The sequence below is a fragment of the Anarrhichthys ocellatus genome, unplaced genomic scaffold (assembly GCF_004355925.1).
Source record: "Anarrhichthys ocellatus isolate YVR2014 unplaced genomic scaffold, GSC_Weel_1.0 scaffold4, whole genome shotgun sequence".
NCBI classification, from domain to species: Eukaryota; Metazoa; Chordata; class Actinopteri; order Perciformes; family Anarhichadidae; genus Anarrhichthys; species Anarrhichthys ocellatus.
Window position 1 is genome coordinate 7,577,732 of NW_022280034.1, and position 16,884 is coordinate 7,594,615.

General features: G+C 41.7%; 1 protein-coding gene across 3 annotated transcripts; it reads left to right on the top strand.

Moving 5' to 3' along the window:
- Nucleotides 1–65: 65 nt before the first annotated feature.
- On the top strand, nt 66–16,879 carry gpam (glycerol-3-phosphate acyltransferase, mitochondrial). 3 transcript variants are annotated; one of them, XM_031843390.1, is made up of 21 exons: nt 66–274; nt 3,304–3,440; nt 3,573–3,692; nt 4,260–4,333; nt 4,963–5,076; nt 5,164–5,313; nt 5,512–5,611; nt 5,883–6,019; nt 6,695–6,794; nt 8,574–8,786; nt 8,952–9,065; nt 9,284–9,369; nt 10,215–10,339; nt 11,384–11,454; nt 11,884–12,151; nt 12,265–12,422; nt 12,601–12,678; nt 12,861–12,998; nt 13,138–13,327; nt 13,589–13,647; nt 13,757–16,879. In XM_031843390.1, exons 2-21 carry the CDS (start codon nt 3,357–3,359, stop codon nt 13,871–13,873), a joined length of 2,496 nt encoding a protein of 831 aa, XP_031699250.1. In that variant the 5' UTR covers nt 66–274; nt 3,304–3,356; the 3' UTR covers nt 13,874–16,879. The 3 variants fall into 3 exon arrangements, with proteins under 3 accessions (XP_031699250.1, XP_031699251.1, XP_031699252.1); XM_031843391.1 differs by having other exon boundaries at nt 10,218–10,339; XM_031843392.1 differs by having other exon boundaries at nt 10,227–10,339.
- The last annotated feature ends 5 nt before the right edge of the window (nt 16,880–16,884 follow it).

Sequence of the window (16,884 nt, forward strand, 5' to 3'; positions counted from 1 at the left end):
ATTGGCGCCGTGCTGCCCCCTCCTGGCTGCGGGCAGAACTACACCTCAGGCAGGTCGCCGCTGTACTGAAATAACAGCGCTCCTTCCTCTCTGTGACACATTTCTGTCTGTCAGAGCCGTGCCGTGCCGTGCCAGTCTTATGAAGGAGAGCGTGCAGGAGCTCCTGTAGGGAGGCACAAAGGCACCGAGGAAACCAAAACGGCTTGGCTGCAGATTTTTGTCGACGACTTTCTTTAATTTTTGAGATATGAGTCAGCGTAACACAACATTCAAGGTAAGGCAAATTGTCGTCCTCACGAGCCTGGCTAAAGGGCTAACGGTCGGGGCTATGTAACCGTCTACCGTATTGTCATGGAAACAACTGCGTTGTACCATTTAGCTTACACGACGCCGTTGACACGCTTGTGACCGGCTAATGCTACATCACATTTAAGCCGATTTTAAGTGGTGTAACCTGACGTCAGCCGGTTAACTTTACATTGACATTGAGTTCAAGAGGACCATTTGTAATTTCCAACCTTGTGCCTTCTTCGGTCACACAATATAATGTAATCTCTCATGAACGTATCTTCCGTAAACTACATTTATTCCTTTAAACCCTAACGTCAGGTTGGCCACGTGAGGCTCGGCAGCATGCGATGCAAAATCGCCAAAAGACGGTGGCTGAGACTGCACAATTCATGGTGTTTAATTTTAACGTTACTTTGTAGCCGAACCAGACACCGGGCTGCCCTGTTGTGTGCCATTGTTGTCTGCCCTGCTAGTTATCTGCACAGCCCCATCTGTCACACTGGAGACTTCTCCCGTTTGACCTGCTTACGGTGGACAGGTTGGAGCATGTTTGGAGGAGGATTAACCTCGTCGTGTACAGTGTTTATGAAAAAGAGGGTTTTGACCTCCATAAGATGAATAGAGTGTGATCGGCTGTCTCCCACGACAATGCTGGTATGTGTCTAGGTCAGTGTGATGATTAGAAGATTGTAGAATTGTCATGTTTGTTATTTTGGCTGATATGGATGGATAAATATAAAATACTGTTAATCCTTAAGAAATGGCAACATATATCATCTCATTTCTTATCATGTGGACACACTTCGTGATGGGATATAATTTGGATGATAAGATGGATATCTCATAAGAGTTTTATTTTCATTAGAAGACTAGCAAAATAACAATGTAGCCTTATTACTCTGCATTAGCCAATAGATGAACGTTCATGGAAACACTGTGTTTCCTTCTGGCTACATTCACCTGTCACCTAATCTGCCAAGCTCCTCATTCTTCAACTTCTTTGTTTGATTCCAACAAAGTCACTGCATCAAGTGGAGTACTCTCGGTCATTGACCCCTTTTGAAAACCCTCATCAGTGTGCATATCACCTACTAACACCACAGCAAGATAATGGCTCACAGGGCCACTGATGGACTAGGCAGGAAGTCTTAATATTATTCACAGAAAGATGGAGCTGCCCCTACACGTGACTGTCCCTTAACCTACACACATACTATACAATGTTTAGTGTGAAAGCAATTATTCATAAAGTGTCTCGCAAACAAGTCGGAGGCCATGGTGTTTTTCTGTTTATTACCTTTTGTAATCTTTGTACTTTGTCCGTGTTTCTCCAGGGCTTTGGACTTTACATGCGCTCTGTATTTTGTTGTTGAAATTAACAATTGCGAAAACGGGCAGAGAAAGTTTTTAATTTGTAGGTATTTGGGGCCCAGACCCTGCACACCTCCATTGTAGTAAAAGGTTTAGCAAGGCAGTAACCAGAAAAGTATGAGAACATGTGTGATTTGGTCATTAACAAAAACAAAGTGTTGTTGTACAGTGTTTTAATCCTCACATAATATCCAGAATACAGCATCTAAAACACAAAGTATTTTAGATATAGTCTTGTCCTGTGTTAATTTTGATTCAAACACTTATTTTAAGTAGTTAAAATTGTAGAGTTTAATCCTTTATAAGTACCTTTCTTTGGCAATTATCATACTCCAAGTTTTTGCTATTTCCGTATCGACTAAAGCTGTTACGGTGTCCTCTGGCCACAGCCTTTATCCAAGTAAATAATCTTGTTAAAAACTTTCAGAGGCTATTTAGAGATACTCGACTGGTAGGTGTGCAGTACACAACAAATAGGTCTGAAGAAACCCTTTGTCATAGCTGTATTGAGTAAGCACACATTAAAGGTAGATAAGTGTTATTTTAAATAAGGATGTAGTTGTTAACATACCTGCAACAGATATTTTTAGAGCTACAGTGAAAACAATAGTGACTCACCCTCTGACTAGTGTTATAGGTTTCCCTCACGTGTTGTATCGTAGAGCAGCACAACTTCAGTCACGTGTTTGATGTATGAAGCGTGTGTGGCTCTTTGCCCCACTTGTGAACTCTGACGTACCAGTTTTTAAAATGGCTTTCTAGGGGAAGTGTGACAGGTAAATTATAGACTTAAGCAAATTAGCACATGGTATTGGAGTGTGCGTGAAGGAGGGGTAAATAAACCCAGCCATTTGATTTGCACGATATGCTTTTCTTTTAAGCAGTGACTGTCACCTGGTTGGTCCCAGAGGTCCTCCAGTCTCAGGTGTTTGGGCGTGTATTGCATAATACAAGTGTAACAATGTAACCCTGATATTTCTCTTCCTCTGGAGCAAACGGGTGTCATGTGAACCAAACTCATACTAGCAGGGTGATGCATCGTTTTGGAGGAGCCCACGTTTTATTTTAGCTATTTCATCCAGCTGGTTTCTCTGGTTATGTTGGAGCGAGGCTGGTAACACCTGTTTCATGCCCGGTGCTAATACACACAAACGTGTGGAGATACACCAGTCAGGATATCTTTGTATTATAGAAATCTGATGCTGTCCTATTGTTGCAAAATAGTTTTGCATTGAAGGTTTCTTTTACGAATTAGCTGCAAGTATTTTCTGATATTCAAAGCTAATATATGTATCTACTATTCTGTATTCCAGTAAGTGACAACGTGAATATACATGTACAGTATATCTAAGACTCACAAGAACTGTAGTTCATCTTCAAAATAAATATTTAAATTTAATTAACAATGTGCTGTAATTTAAGTTTTTAATCTACAATAATCTTCCTTTTGTGTGCCAGTAGTTTCTTGTTCAGATGCTCGTGTGGTCTATCTGACGTATGATCTGTGAATTACGATATTGTCTAAGTAAGCTTAATTAACAGGCTCTTACTCAGAAAATGGAAACTCGTATATTGCCAGGAGTGTGGGCTGCATTAATATAATTAAAAATGTAACCATGTGATATCCTTGTGTCTTTCCAGCTTGCCAGCTAGTGGTGTGTGATCTGGAGGGAGAGAAAAGGACGGCGGAGAACATGGAGCTGTCAGATGGTTTGTTGCTGCAAGTGAACAATGGAGAGCAGTGGTGTAACCGCTGGAAACATCCCAACGATGACTCGGTAAACCACAGACCATCACTTTTATCTTCATAATTATGCAGTAGGATCAGCATTACACATCTTGTCCGATCTTATTAGTTTGGTCTCGTCTCGGCACCTTCAGTGATTGTTCTGTGTGGATGTCTCTTAAAGGACCGCAGCACCAGCCCCTCGGTCCTGCGCTGTGTTGCCAGCACGTGGAAGGAGGGCCTGCTGAACAGAAAGAGGCCCTTTGTGGGCCGCTGCTGTCACTCCTGTACACCACAGAGCTGGGTAATTATATATAATCATACATATTTATAACTAAAGGAGAAATTATCAATATGCAGGGTACAGCTCTTGCCAAAAACAATTTCTTGGGGCTGTTTGAAGACACTAGAAATCCATCGAACATTAAAATGTATTGTTTTTATGTGAAATCAACCGTGACATCTTCTCTATATCCAAATTAACATTCCATTTGTAGCAGCGGACAACAAACATTCTCAACATATTTCTTTCAAAACAATGTGTGAAGCACTGGTTTGAGCATAGAGAGTCAATAACATGTGACGAGCCAATGAAATACTGTGTAAATATCAAACCACATCAGGGCAGACTGACTTTGTGTCACTGAGGCCGGTCTGATAAAGTACACACGACGACACATTGGTGACTAGCTTGTTTCGCTCTGTAAAGATGCTCACCTGGATTCCAGTCTGAGCCAAGTACTCGTCAAAGACAGCTAAATGAAATACTATATACCTTCCGTGCAACCCATGGCTGTCTTTAAGGCTCTTAGTTGAAGTTATGTGGATGCTGTCTTCCTCACGATAATCCTCATTATTGTCTTGGTCCCAGGAGAAACTGTTCAACCCCAGTATTCCATCTCTGGGACTACGCAACGTCATCTACATTAATGAGACCCACACCAGGTAAACAAAGCAGAACCTACTCCATTATGGTATCACTTCTTTCCGCCGTATTTTACTCTGAGCGGGCCATTGGCCAGGCAAGAGGAACATATTCAACTTCTGAAACTACATGGCGAGCTGGTCGGCTTTCACGTGGCTGTTTTGGCTTCTGATGACCATTTAATGCAACAAGAGCAAGAGCTCTAACTCCTCCTGTATAGTACAATCAATACAGTGCAGACAGACGCTGGCCCTCCTAATACACGGCTTTAAGTCAAGAGGGCCGATCTATGAAACAGTGGAAAGGTAGACGGTTGAATAATTTAAAATGTTTGTCAGCGGACACCGAACACATGCATCCAGTGACTGAATTTAAGACGTCTTGAAAGCTCAACCACCAAACGGTATAAATATGAGCTTGGTGTGATTCTTTGCATTTTCAAAGTCCAAGGCAACCCTTTGCATAGACGTACCTAAGTGAAGGCCGATTGCCGTCATGCTCCAAAAAGCACAGAAAAAGATGAAATAAGTTTATATTCTTTTATTGTATTTATTCAGCATTGCATTAGCATCTCAGAGTCGAGATGAGCTGAAGTCAATATGGACAAGATGGCGTTGTTAGTTTCGTGTGTTGATGTGTCTTGCTGCAGACAGCGGGGATGGCTGGCGCGCAGGCTGAGTTACGTGCTGTTTGTCATGGAGAGAGACGTCAACAAGGACATGTTCACCAGGAACGTAGTGGACAACGTGCTCAACAACAGCAGGTAACGCCCGACGCAACGCGACACATTTGTCGCAACATTTTGTGTTTGTGTCCGCTTATGTTTGCTGTGTGCTGTGGTGCATGGCAGGGTGGAGAGTTCTATTGTGGAGGTAGCCACAGATTTGGACGCTGCAGCCAGCCAGCCGGGCCAGGAGCACAAAGCAATCAGTAAAGTGAAGCAGAAAGCCAGGGCCTTCCTTCAGGAGATGGTGGCCAACATTTCACCGGCCTTCATCAGGTACATGCTGTGTACCTGAAATCTCAGCGCTCTTGCTTTTCAGTCATTGATTGATATTCTAACACATTAACAAAACCTTAGAAAAGTACCCTTACGTTATGTCACGTTACACTTAAATAGACTAGATTCTGCTACAGCTCAAGTTTTGGACTCTTTGTTCCTGCTCCACATCTTCTCACACCTCTTCTTGTTACTCAGGCTGACGGGGTGGGTCCTCCTGAGGCTCTTTAATGGTTTCTTCTGGAGCATCCAGATCCACAAGGGTCAGCTGGAAATGGTCAAGAAGGCTGCTACTGAGGTCAGCAGAAAGTACACGCACAAATATAATGAACTACACAGTCACAACATGACCTTCTCCACAAGACATACAGTGTCTCCAGAGGCATTACACAAATATTGATCATCACAATACATTTCTGAGGGGTGCATTGTAAATGGAGATTGTAGATACTGTAGACATTATATCAAATTAGAAGATAAAATGTTGCTTTTACATTAAACTGGAGTTCTGTTCCATCTGCACTCAGAAATGTGTTTATTTAAAAATCATCTCCGTTTTGTCTTTACAGCAAAATGTGCCAATGGTCTTCCTCCCTGTTCACAAATCGCACATTGACTACCTGCTCATCACCTTGATCCTGTTCTGTCACAACATCAAAGCCCCTCACATTGCTGCTGGAAACAACCTAAGCATTCCTATCCTCAGGTAAAAGAAGCCTCGCGTCACGTTTGATCTGGAAAGAAGGTGTTTATGTTTGCTCTCTGTAAGTGAGAACACAGAGATCCGTTTGATATAACACGAAAGGGAATTCCTTGGAAATGGATCAGAGAGGAATTAAAACTGATTCCAAAGAGTGAAACTAAAGGTCGACACTGAGTTTACATTGAGGGAACATTAATATCCGGGAAGCCAGGCTGACTAAAGGAGGTGAAGATGTGTTGTTATAATCTGAGTCAAATGATATTTGAGGTTCCAAAACAGATCTTCTAAAGTACATCGATGCCTATGATATATAGACCCTCCAAAAGTACCAACCTGAGCCATGTTTACTGAGAACAGGAACACACCTAGTGATACAGACGAGGAAACATGAAGGAAATGAAGAAGTGAAATCTGTTTTTAAAGAAGAGTTAAACACAGACGATGGGTTCTGCACATACATGTGTGTGTCAACAATACTCCCAATAATCACATGTTTTAAAGAGAATTATATTATACTATTTAATCACGGATACGCCATAATCTAAATAATTGGCCTGTTGTAATTACTGGACTATCACATTGTTCTAGCCAACTGATAATGATAAGCACGCTGCTGCTGCTGCTCTTGTAGAAAGCTCAGGGTTGAAGCCTCGTGATCGAACGTTCTTTTCTTTTCAGCACGCTTATCCGTAAACTTGGAGGATTTTTCATACGACGGAAAATGGAGGAAACGGGGAATGGAAAGAAGGACGTTTTGTACAGATCACTCTTACATGCAGTAAGTCCCAAGAGTCTATTTATCTCTTGCAGTAAAGGTTGGTTATCAAATTCACTTCTGTGTGTGTGTGCTTTATTATATAACTGCATGCTGTCTTCATGCTTCTGCTCCGTGTGCTCTTTTCATTCCTGAGTGATGGGCAGAGGCACTTAAAAGCTTCTGTTACATAATGTTAGCCTGTGTTCTCTCTCTGTAGGCCTGTACTCAATAGTTTGACGTTTTGAAGATTCATTCATAATGCTGATATTCAAAGTCTGAATCAAAAACTTTTGAAACTATTTATTCAGTTTAATCTTTATCTGCACAGTTGCAGATAAAGACTAGGCTAAACTATTATTATTAGAATAAGTATTATACTTTGTGTAGAATTAGATTGCAGCGGTGGCTTTGTAGGACCTGTGTGAGCTAAACATTTCCAATAACTCCAGAGCGTTCAAATGTAAAAATGTTTTGCAAAGAGATGGACGAAATAATTTCCTAAATTCACAACATGTTCTTATCCAACAGAATATTCTGCTTTAATCCATATTTGATGGTGTTTAACCTTTTAAAAAAAAACAAGACTTTCCCTACAGTCAGAAGCTCTTTGCTCTCCCACCGGTCGCACTGGTACTGAAGCGCTGGTCTAGCAGTTTAACAGCACAAAATCATATTTTTTCCATTTTTTTGTGAGTGATGACGTCATAAAATATGGTGATTCAACGCTTCTTTCGTAAACTTTAATCAAAGCTTCAAATGTACCATCAGTCTCTGCCTATTACCTTTTAAAATAAGTTACTTAGACACTACTACTACTATCCTTTAATAGTGCAACTTCTGTAGACTTCTCTACAACTTCTGCTGTGAAGCAAAGATGAGTTGTGCTGCTTTTCTTCACTTCACTGACGTAGATCCAACTCATACGCTGTCAGTTTTTCTCTGTAAGTAGGTTTATACATCTTCTAACATACTTAGACACACTCTCATTGGTGACTAATGGAAAACAGCAAAGCTGCTTTAGTGGATTTACTTGTACCAGTTTCATAGTTGAGGAATTGCTGTTAATGTGCATGTTGTGAGTACTGAAAGCAACCCAGGTCGTGTATTGTGCCCATAAGAGAAGAGGTATCAGTTTAAGACATGAGCAACTGCTCTAAAGCATGACCTACATGTAATCCCTTTGTTTCTCCAATAGTACACAACACATCCCACCAAACAGAGTTTACAAATGGACACGGTGCTTACATTTGGTAGAAGAATTTTAATCTGGCCTGCCTGTGTCGCTCACATGCAGGCAGAGGTTAATAAAGACAAAAGCCATGTGCTGCTCTAATTCTGGACGTCTGGCCTTTTAGAGTTAGCTGTGAAAAGGACGGAGTCAATATCCGAACAAAGCTTCTCCTCTCAAAAGTGTCCACATAGCAAGAGACCGCTGTTCACATACTGTACTCTGGTGGATACTGTTACACAAAATGGTGGCCTTGGCATGTGCCCAGTTCCCTGCGGTGTGTTTGGGGGTCAAACTGTTGGCGACCACCACCCACCTCTAACACGTACTCAGGCTGCACACGCAGCAGCTTCACAGCACTCACTTGACTCGTCTTCCACCTTGTAATGGAGTCAATGTTGTTCCGCTGAATGTCAAAAACGTTACATCAAAAGTATTATGACCTTTACACACAGCGGATGCACATTTGTCTCACTTTTGACATCCAGTGTCACCTTTTAACCGTTCAACTTCATCCCACCATTCTCACCTGAACATTTCTTCTTCTCTGTGTTTCATCAATCTTCCTTCAGTATACAGAGGAGTTGTTGCGTCAGCATCAGTTTTTGGAGGTCTACCTGGAGGGCACCCGCTCCCGCAGCGGTAAGCCGTCTACAGCGCGTGCTGGCATGCTGTCCATCGTGGTAGACACAATGTGCACCGGGTCGATCCCTGACGTGCTGGTGGTGCCAGTTGGCATTTCCTATGATCGTATTCTTGAAGGCAACTACAATAGCGAGCAGCTGGTAAGTGCTCGGTGGACGTCTGTTGTTCATGTGTACTTCTTTCATTCAAAGAAACGGAATAGATGTTATCGTATTTGGCTAGTGGTGGGTAGCGGTGGGATAACTAGAATATGTTGTTATGATTGTCTACGTTAAGTAACCTTCTGAACTCCTTCTTCCCACCAGGGCAAACCGAAGCAGAATGAGAGTTTGTGGGGAATAGCATGTGGAGTGTTCAGGATGCTGAGGAAGAACTATGGTTGCGTCCGAGTTGACTTCAACCAGCCCTTCTCCCTAAAGGTGACCGACCGCATGTTCACATCAGCTGTTGTGGCCACATGTGGAGCTATAACTAGAGACCATTTCAGTTTTAAAGCTCATGCTTTCTTTTAGTTTCTCAACATATTCATTGGAAAAAAAACTGAGAATATTAAATGAAAAATGAATGAACGTGGCTTACATAAAGTTTAAACTGGAAAGTATTTAAAATGTTTGTATGTCTCGTGTGTCTGATGCAGGAGTACCTCGACTCCCAGAGAAGCCGCCATATTCCACCGTCGGTGTCCCTGGAGCACACCTTGATGCCCATCATTATTTCTGCACAGTAAGGGCAAACACACACACGTCCCACTCTCACAATCAGTTATATACTATACTATATATCCTCTGACCATAAACCAGCTGCCCCACATTCCCACCTGTAATATTACGAACCCTCGTGTCCCAGCTCGCTTGACTTCTCCCTCCTGCTTCCTCACAGCACGGTCTGTTATCTGAGCACAGCACTCAAGTTAGCATTGTCAGGGGTCACTTCAGTTCAGCGCTGTCCCTTCAAAATTAAAGTGACATTGACAGTACATCAACAAAGGCAGCAGCGCTCCATCCCAGCTGGTCTGCAGTCCCGAGTTCAGAACTAAAGCCAGCGGAGCCGATTTGAAAACACAAATGGCAAATAGTATTTCAGAAGAAGTGCCCTACAGCATGTATAGTAACACCCACATGCTGAATAGTAGCCTATCCTGACTTTGATAGACATGTAACGACTCTGCAATAGCCTGGAAATAAAAGTAAAAGTGAGCAGAAAGAACCACATGTTCAGGAGGGTAACGGTAATTGAACGATCACATTTTGTAAGATATTAAGCTTACTTCAGTTCAGATTAGTGTTTATTCAAAACACAAGGGGCCGTTTGTTTGCAGCATAAAGCTGTTACGCAGAAAAGTAGTACACTGGGCAGACATTTACAGTCATGTCTCATGTAAGTCTAAACTAATCCTCTAAATATTATATGACGACTTATATTGGTAACGTATTATAATTACCTATTTAATGATGGAGAAGTAAACACATTTGTGAAATGAACTGGTGAATGCATACTATATCAAGCTGACATTACAAGACAATTTTCCATCTTTATATTTACAAGTTGAGTTGTTGTTGTTGTTGTTGTTGTTGTTCCAGACCTGATGCTCAGCTGTTTGAGGGACAGGAAGAGGAGCAGCTGAACAGAGAGCTGCCCAATGACATTTTAAGACGACAACTTATTAACAACCTCGCCAAGCACGTCCTCTTCAGTAAGAAACTCACAACCCCTCCGCCATTGGATTTACTACACCATAACAATGGCCCTGTTACGTATAACTTCAAAGATCATCATCTGCCTCACCAAGGCTCTCCAGTTTAACTAAAGCTGTTTACTTCAGAGTCTCGGTGTAACTTTTGGATTTGGATTTTTAGTTTGTTTGTATAGAAAGACAGCGACCTGTGAATGCCATCGTGTTGAAAGCACGTTCAGCTACATCTGTTATGGCACGATCGCATCTCATTTCTTTAAAATACTGGAGCACGCGTTTGCTGCTTCATTATGCATTCCTCTTTTGTCTTCTTCTTCTTCTTCTGCACATCATTCTCCTTTTTCACCCTGTGTTAAGAGTGCACCTGCTTGCTGGAGCTAAGGCTGCACACATGAAATACTATCCATCATGCTGCCTCCATTAATTGAAATCCAAAACATCACAGCATCAGTCCATCCGCTTCACATCACTCTGGGCTTTTTTTTTTTTTTACCGCGGGGGCACTACAGAAACCGGTTCTCCCCAGCTCATTCAGCTGCATTCTCCTAGCTAGGCCATTTGTGTTTCTCTCTCAGCCAATCACAAAGCCTCCAGCTGGATGGCATGTTGTTTTCAGCCAATAGGGTGAAGGGGAGGGAAGAGAAGCTGAGGAGGGGAGGAACGCAGTACCACTGCTCACACATGCTTTACACCTCTAAACCTGAGCTATGCTCAAAATGACCACTAGTAACCCTTGTCCTCGGGCATGTGCGCACACACACACACGCACTACATTATTTTCTCTTTCTGCCTAATATCTTATTAATGTAATCAACTCTTTAGGATCTTTTTAATCCTATGTTTAATATTTAAAATGTGTGTTCCAACATGGGTTAACTGACAAGTTCCATCTGTACATACTTATTCAGTTGTTGTCATAACCCTCACCAAAATCAGACAGAAGAATCTTGAATCTTGAGAATAAAAAAATACATATTTATAGAGGATATTGGTATATTTGTCTGTTGTGTTCTCATCACAACCTCTTTATGTCTTCTCTCACAGCGGCTAATAAGTCATCAGCGATCATGTCCACCCACATTGTAGCCTGTCTGCTGCTGTACAGACACAGACAGGTAAGTCTGGCTTTTCATGTCTCCTCTCGGTCCTTACCCAGGGTATACTGTGCCCTCCTCTCTTTTTCTATTACTCCTCTGTTCTTTTTTTTTTTTTTTTTTTTCTCGTTTCCTCCTGTTCATCCTACTCTTGCCCATCATCGTCTCTTCCACCAAGGTGATCCAAATGTCACATACCTCTGCATGATAGTAATGAATGCCCCTCTCTGTTAGAGATCTTGCTCTTCTGTACATTAGTGGTGAGCCGCTGCCCTCTGCAGGCACACTGATGTAAGTGGGTTGCAGTGGTAAACAATTACTGAAATTGTCTGTTCTGAGGAAAAGGCCAGTCTAGCATTCTGAATCCTGGCTTTGATTACATTATGGAGTCGCCAATGATCCCCCGTTTATTTTTTTTGAGATTGTGTTCTTACCTCCTCTCTGCTCCAGGGGGTGGTGCTGTCCAAGCTGGTGGAAGACTTCTTCAACATGAAGGAGGAGATCCTGTCGCGGGACTTTGATCTGGGCTTTTCGGGGAACTCAGAGGATGTGGTCATGCGTGCCCTCCACCTGCTGGGAAACTGCGTCAATGTAACCAGCAGTGCAAATCGCAACGGAGAGTTCACCATCGCACCCAGCCAAACTGTACCAGCGCTTTTTGAGCTCAACTTTTACAGCAATGGCCTTTTCCATGTCTTTATTTCCGATGCAATCATCGGTATGTTGAGCCAAGAGAATGTTGTTGTTGTGTTTGCCGTTGACGTTATAAATGTCATCAGTCGGACGCTTGTTTTCCCGGGCCTATATCTTTACTGTATGATATGTCTCCAGCCTGCAGCATCCTGTCACTGCAGCGAGAGCTGGTCGCGGAATCAGAGTCCGATCAACCGCCTGATGGTCCCAGCAGCCTCCCTCTCAGTCAGGAGAGACTCATCCGCAAGGCCGCCGGGCTCTCTCACTTTCTTATCAATGAGGTGTCAGTGGCACCGGTAAGTCCTGCACATTGACACCATCGTTCTACACTTTGCACTGTAAAAAATTAGTCCAGCAAGTAGCAAGAGGACATTTTTGATGCTGTTGAGTATTTAAACAGATTTCAAATGAGACTCCTCGTGGCTCGTTGCATGGTTCACAGTGCCTCTCCCTCTCCTCCTCTCTGTCTCACAGCCCTGTCAGACTATTTACCAGGTGTTTCACGATGCAGTGTCCCGGCTGATCCAATATGGAGTTCTCTACGTAGCAGAGGTCAGTTACAAGCCTCACTGCTAAAAATGAATGTAACCACTGTGACTAATACTGAAAGTAGACTCATGAATGATTAACATCTTGGGAAGCGTGGTTAACTATAATTTCTTACTGTATGTGTAAGATGTGGTGGGACTTTTCAAGGCCCAGATGGTCTACTGTGATTTGTGTGTGTTTGACAGGAGGACCAGGAAGAACTGAGTCCCAGTCCCACAGAGGAACCGTGGCCCAAAAAGTTCCCAGAGCCCCTTTCCTGGAGGAGCGACGAGGAGGACGAGGACAGTGACTTTGGAGAGGAGCAGCGAGATCGCTACCTAAAGGTCTACTTTAGTGATGCTTATCTCAAAAGACTATTTTATTAAAGCCCATAGAACCACCAGCATGGCACCAACATCTAGATCTGTTTTCAAGTTTTATCAGGCAACACTGAGTCATTGACATCCATCTCCCCGTCTTTAGGTGAGCGTTTCCGCAGAGCACCAGGAGTTCTTCGTCTTCCTACAGCGACTTGTCAGCCCGGTGCTGGAGGCCTACAGCGGCGCTGCAATCTTTGTCCACAGTCTGAGTCAGCCAATGGCCGAGTCTGAGTACACCCAGAGGCTCTTCAGATACCTGCTCACCCGCACAGAGAGAGGAGTGGCTGCTTATGGTAGTACCGCAATATTTCCCCACATGCTGAACTGTACGCTTTAGGAATTATTTAAAGGACTTATTTAAAATTCAACAAATAAAGGGCCCTGCGTAATTACTCCATGCTTTATCCTTTTATGATATACAGAAAAATCATTGTTGGACCACAACAGTTACTGGAATAAATGTGCTGGAACTAGATTTATCTTATATCTCAGACCAAAAATGGCTTCTGAAGATTAACTATGAACTAACTAGTACAATATTGTTTTTTTTCCAGGTGAAAGTGCAACTCATTACCTGGTTAAGAACACAGTGAAGACATTCAAAGAGCTCGGGGTAAGAGTGGTTATGAACACATGATATGTTGATTAGTTATTGAAATAAAGTAGGGTTCAGGGTTCCTCCGACTGGAGTTGAGTTTGCCTTGTGTTGTGATCTCCTGCAGGTCCTGAAGCAGAGAAGAGAGAACCAGGTGACGACTCTGGAGCTGAGCAGCACCTTTCTACCTCAGGCTAATCGGAACAAACTCCTGCAGTACATCTTGGGTTTCACCCTGCTGTGACCGACACACCTTTCAGCCCAGCTGAGACCCCAGGCTCCTTCCAATAAAGGGCTTCTACTGGTTACTTCTAAACAATCCCAGGTGCTACTCTGTGGAAAGCTTTACCAGGAAGTGCCTTCATGTAACAGCCGCTAACTGTTAGCTGTTAGCCGGAAGAGACTTGAAGCCAGTCTTCCCTTTTTGTTCCAGTCTCTGACTTCCTGTCTTAGAACTGTGCAGCTGATAAAAAAACATATGTTGTTCTTTGAAGAAGTACCTCTAGGGATCGTCGTCTCTTTGTGAACTTTGCCAGTGAAGTCATGAGGTTTTACTATGATTCAAATTTTAAACTTAATCTGAGAATATACTCAAGCAGGTTAGTAAATAAGAATCACTTTTACAGCAATCCGAACAAAGCAAGCTGCAAGTAAACAAGCAAAATATGCATCGAAAATATTTGTAAATACAAACAACAAAGGCATTTTTATGTTAATTCTGCTTGTTTGTAAAACTGCTGTATTCTCTCCAGTGCACTCCACTATCATACAGTAGAAAACGTGTCATAATGTAGTTTGATAAAAGGCTAATTTTGAAAACAAATCCCTGTACATAGGCCACAAGAGCAAGAGTAGTGCGTTCCTACAACGTTAATAATGTAGGAACATTAGATAGAAAGATTTGTCCCTGCAAATGCATATCCAAATTTTCATTTGCTAAATTAAATGTCTAATCTAATCCTCCTTATAGACAGCTTTGATCAATTATACTCCACCGGTACTGGTTTAAGATATTCAAAGATATAAACAGCAAATCAGTTCGGCCGTGCTAAAATATCTACCTGTTAAACACAACATGTACCTGAAGCCTAAAATCACAAGCATCTCCAGTGCATTCAAACCACTAACTTCTAAGTGCATTCAGTCACACTTTTCGTCATGGGTTTTAGATGAAAAGTAACTTTGATCTCGTTGCATAACAGCTTTATCACCTGTTGATCAATGTTACAGAGCACCTAGAATACGTAATACCAGCCATCACATCCACTTAGGTTCAAATGCAACAAGCTCAGAAAACTCTTAGGTCATGCCTTTCAGGGAAAGCAGAGATTTGGGTTCACCGCCACTTTTTCCTATATTATGAACACACTTTATAAAAGCATAACTGCTGAGAGAGCAGTTTTGCTCCAATGGATGGGCATTTGCAAAACAAAGGAGCTGCATAGTGTGGGTATAAAAAAAAAATTTAAAAAAAATGAACGGTACATATCCACTGTGTAGTCCATAAAAACAAAAGATAATGTCTCTAAATGTTTGGAAGATAGTGTCTCTGGTGCACTGGTGAAAAAAGGAGAGGGCGTCGTTCTCCTTTTGTATACTTATAAATGCAGATTACTGAAAATGAAATAATAGTCCTTAACTGTCAGGTTTATCTATTATTAATTTCTCTTGGTTCAGTGCTTCACTTTAAACTTTCAGCACCACTGCGTTACTCTCATGAAATCAGTCTAAAAACGCTGATAATTTCAGTTTATGATCCAAAACGCACATGTAAAAAAACAAATGGTGTCAGACAGGTTGGCAGTAGAAATGCTGTGGCAACAGAATATTAATCATGAAAATCAAAAGCAGACAAAAAAACATTCAAACCTGATAGTGAAATCTTACTGCACTGGTTTTTGTGCATTTAACATTTACCATTTTTCATTTTTACTGCAAGATAACACAACATCAATATTTAGGCCTTGTCTTACGTGTGTTATTTAAAATCTAAAGACCTTTAGCGGTGAACATAAATGTACGTCTAAGGTAATGTTGGTGTGTATAAGTGCACACCAACTGATGGAAGACAAAAGAAGGAATGTGTTTGGAAAGGGTAAACAAAAGTGTGATACATTTTCTATCGAGTATTCGAGGAGATGCTGACAACATGTTCTCAGATTGATAATGTGAAGAAGATGAAGTGAATGTTAGAAATCAACATTCTTGATCTGTCGGGGCAATAAAAGTAAATGGGCATTGGGTGTCTGGTTGTAAACATTTAAATGAATATTTATACTGAAAGACTTGTTGACAGTGATCAACAACACTGCTTGTTACAATTAACTTAAATGCTTTTTGTCAACATATCGCTTAATTTAATAATATAAACCTGCATATTTTCGTGCAGTCTTTCAAATCTATGTACAAAATAACCCTGAAATGGAAACTTGTGGACGACCGGTGAACGATGCCCGCAGCATGTTGAAGAACAGAAATGTATGTCATTTAAATGTGAGTGTGATCAAAGGGATTTGATTTACATACAAAGCATTTCTGAGCCCACAATCTGTTTGTTGAAGTCCCCATGCTGAGGGACCCCCCCCCTCCGCCAACATAAAAAAAACAACACACTATGTACTGTACTGCATGTTTCCTCTGGTCGCCTTGAATCATCGACATTTCAATGTGAACTCCACTTAACCTGAGAATTGTATTTTACAGTTATGTTGCAGAGAAGGATAGTTGTCGTCGGAGATGAAGTTTAAATTTGTTTACCTCTTGAATGTATCCCATCTGTCCCCCGAAAAGGTTAATGTGATATTGTAGAGTACTCGATGGAGTCGGTACACGCGTGATACAGTTTGTATGAACTGCTCGTTGGGATTATTGTTGAGACTCATTGCTACTGAAGCTGCATTAACAACGTCCCTCTACAACTATGTAACTTTGTAGGATTAAAAGAAAAAAAGCCTGTTTCTGGGGAGCAGGTGCCTTTTTAATACACTGTAGTGTTCTTTGGTTGTGGTTTTATTTGTTCTGTTCTTGTGCATGTTAACAAAGATTATTTGGTGTGAGAATCCAAAAGAACACTGTAGATTGTAATTTTAAAAACAACAACACAAGAGCGGAGGACTTGTCGCTACTAGAAGAAGAATCACCAGCTACTAAAAAAACAAAAAGTGTCACTTTTTTTTGTTCTTGCTTTCTCCGAGCAAAGCACAATTGGCATTATTAGATTTTGTTTTTAAATAAATTAATGATAGATTAACAATT

Coding starts and splice junctions, on each gene's coding strand:
- gpam (XM_031843390.1), top strand. CDS start 3,357: ATGGAGCTGTCAGATGGTTTGTTGCTGCAAGTGAACAATGGAGAGCAG. Junction 9,370..10,214: donor CCCATCATTATTTCTGCACA/GTAAGGGCAAAC, acceptor TTGTTGTTGTTG/TTGTTGTTCCAGACCTGATG. Junction 11,455..11,883: donor TGCTGTACAGACACAGACAG/GTAAGTCTGGCT, acceptor TCTCTGCTCCAG/GGGGTGGTGCTGTCCAAGCT.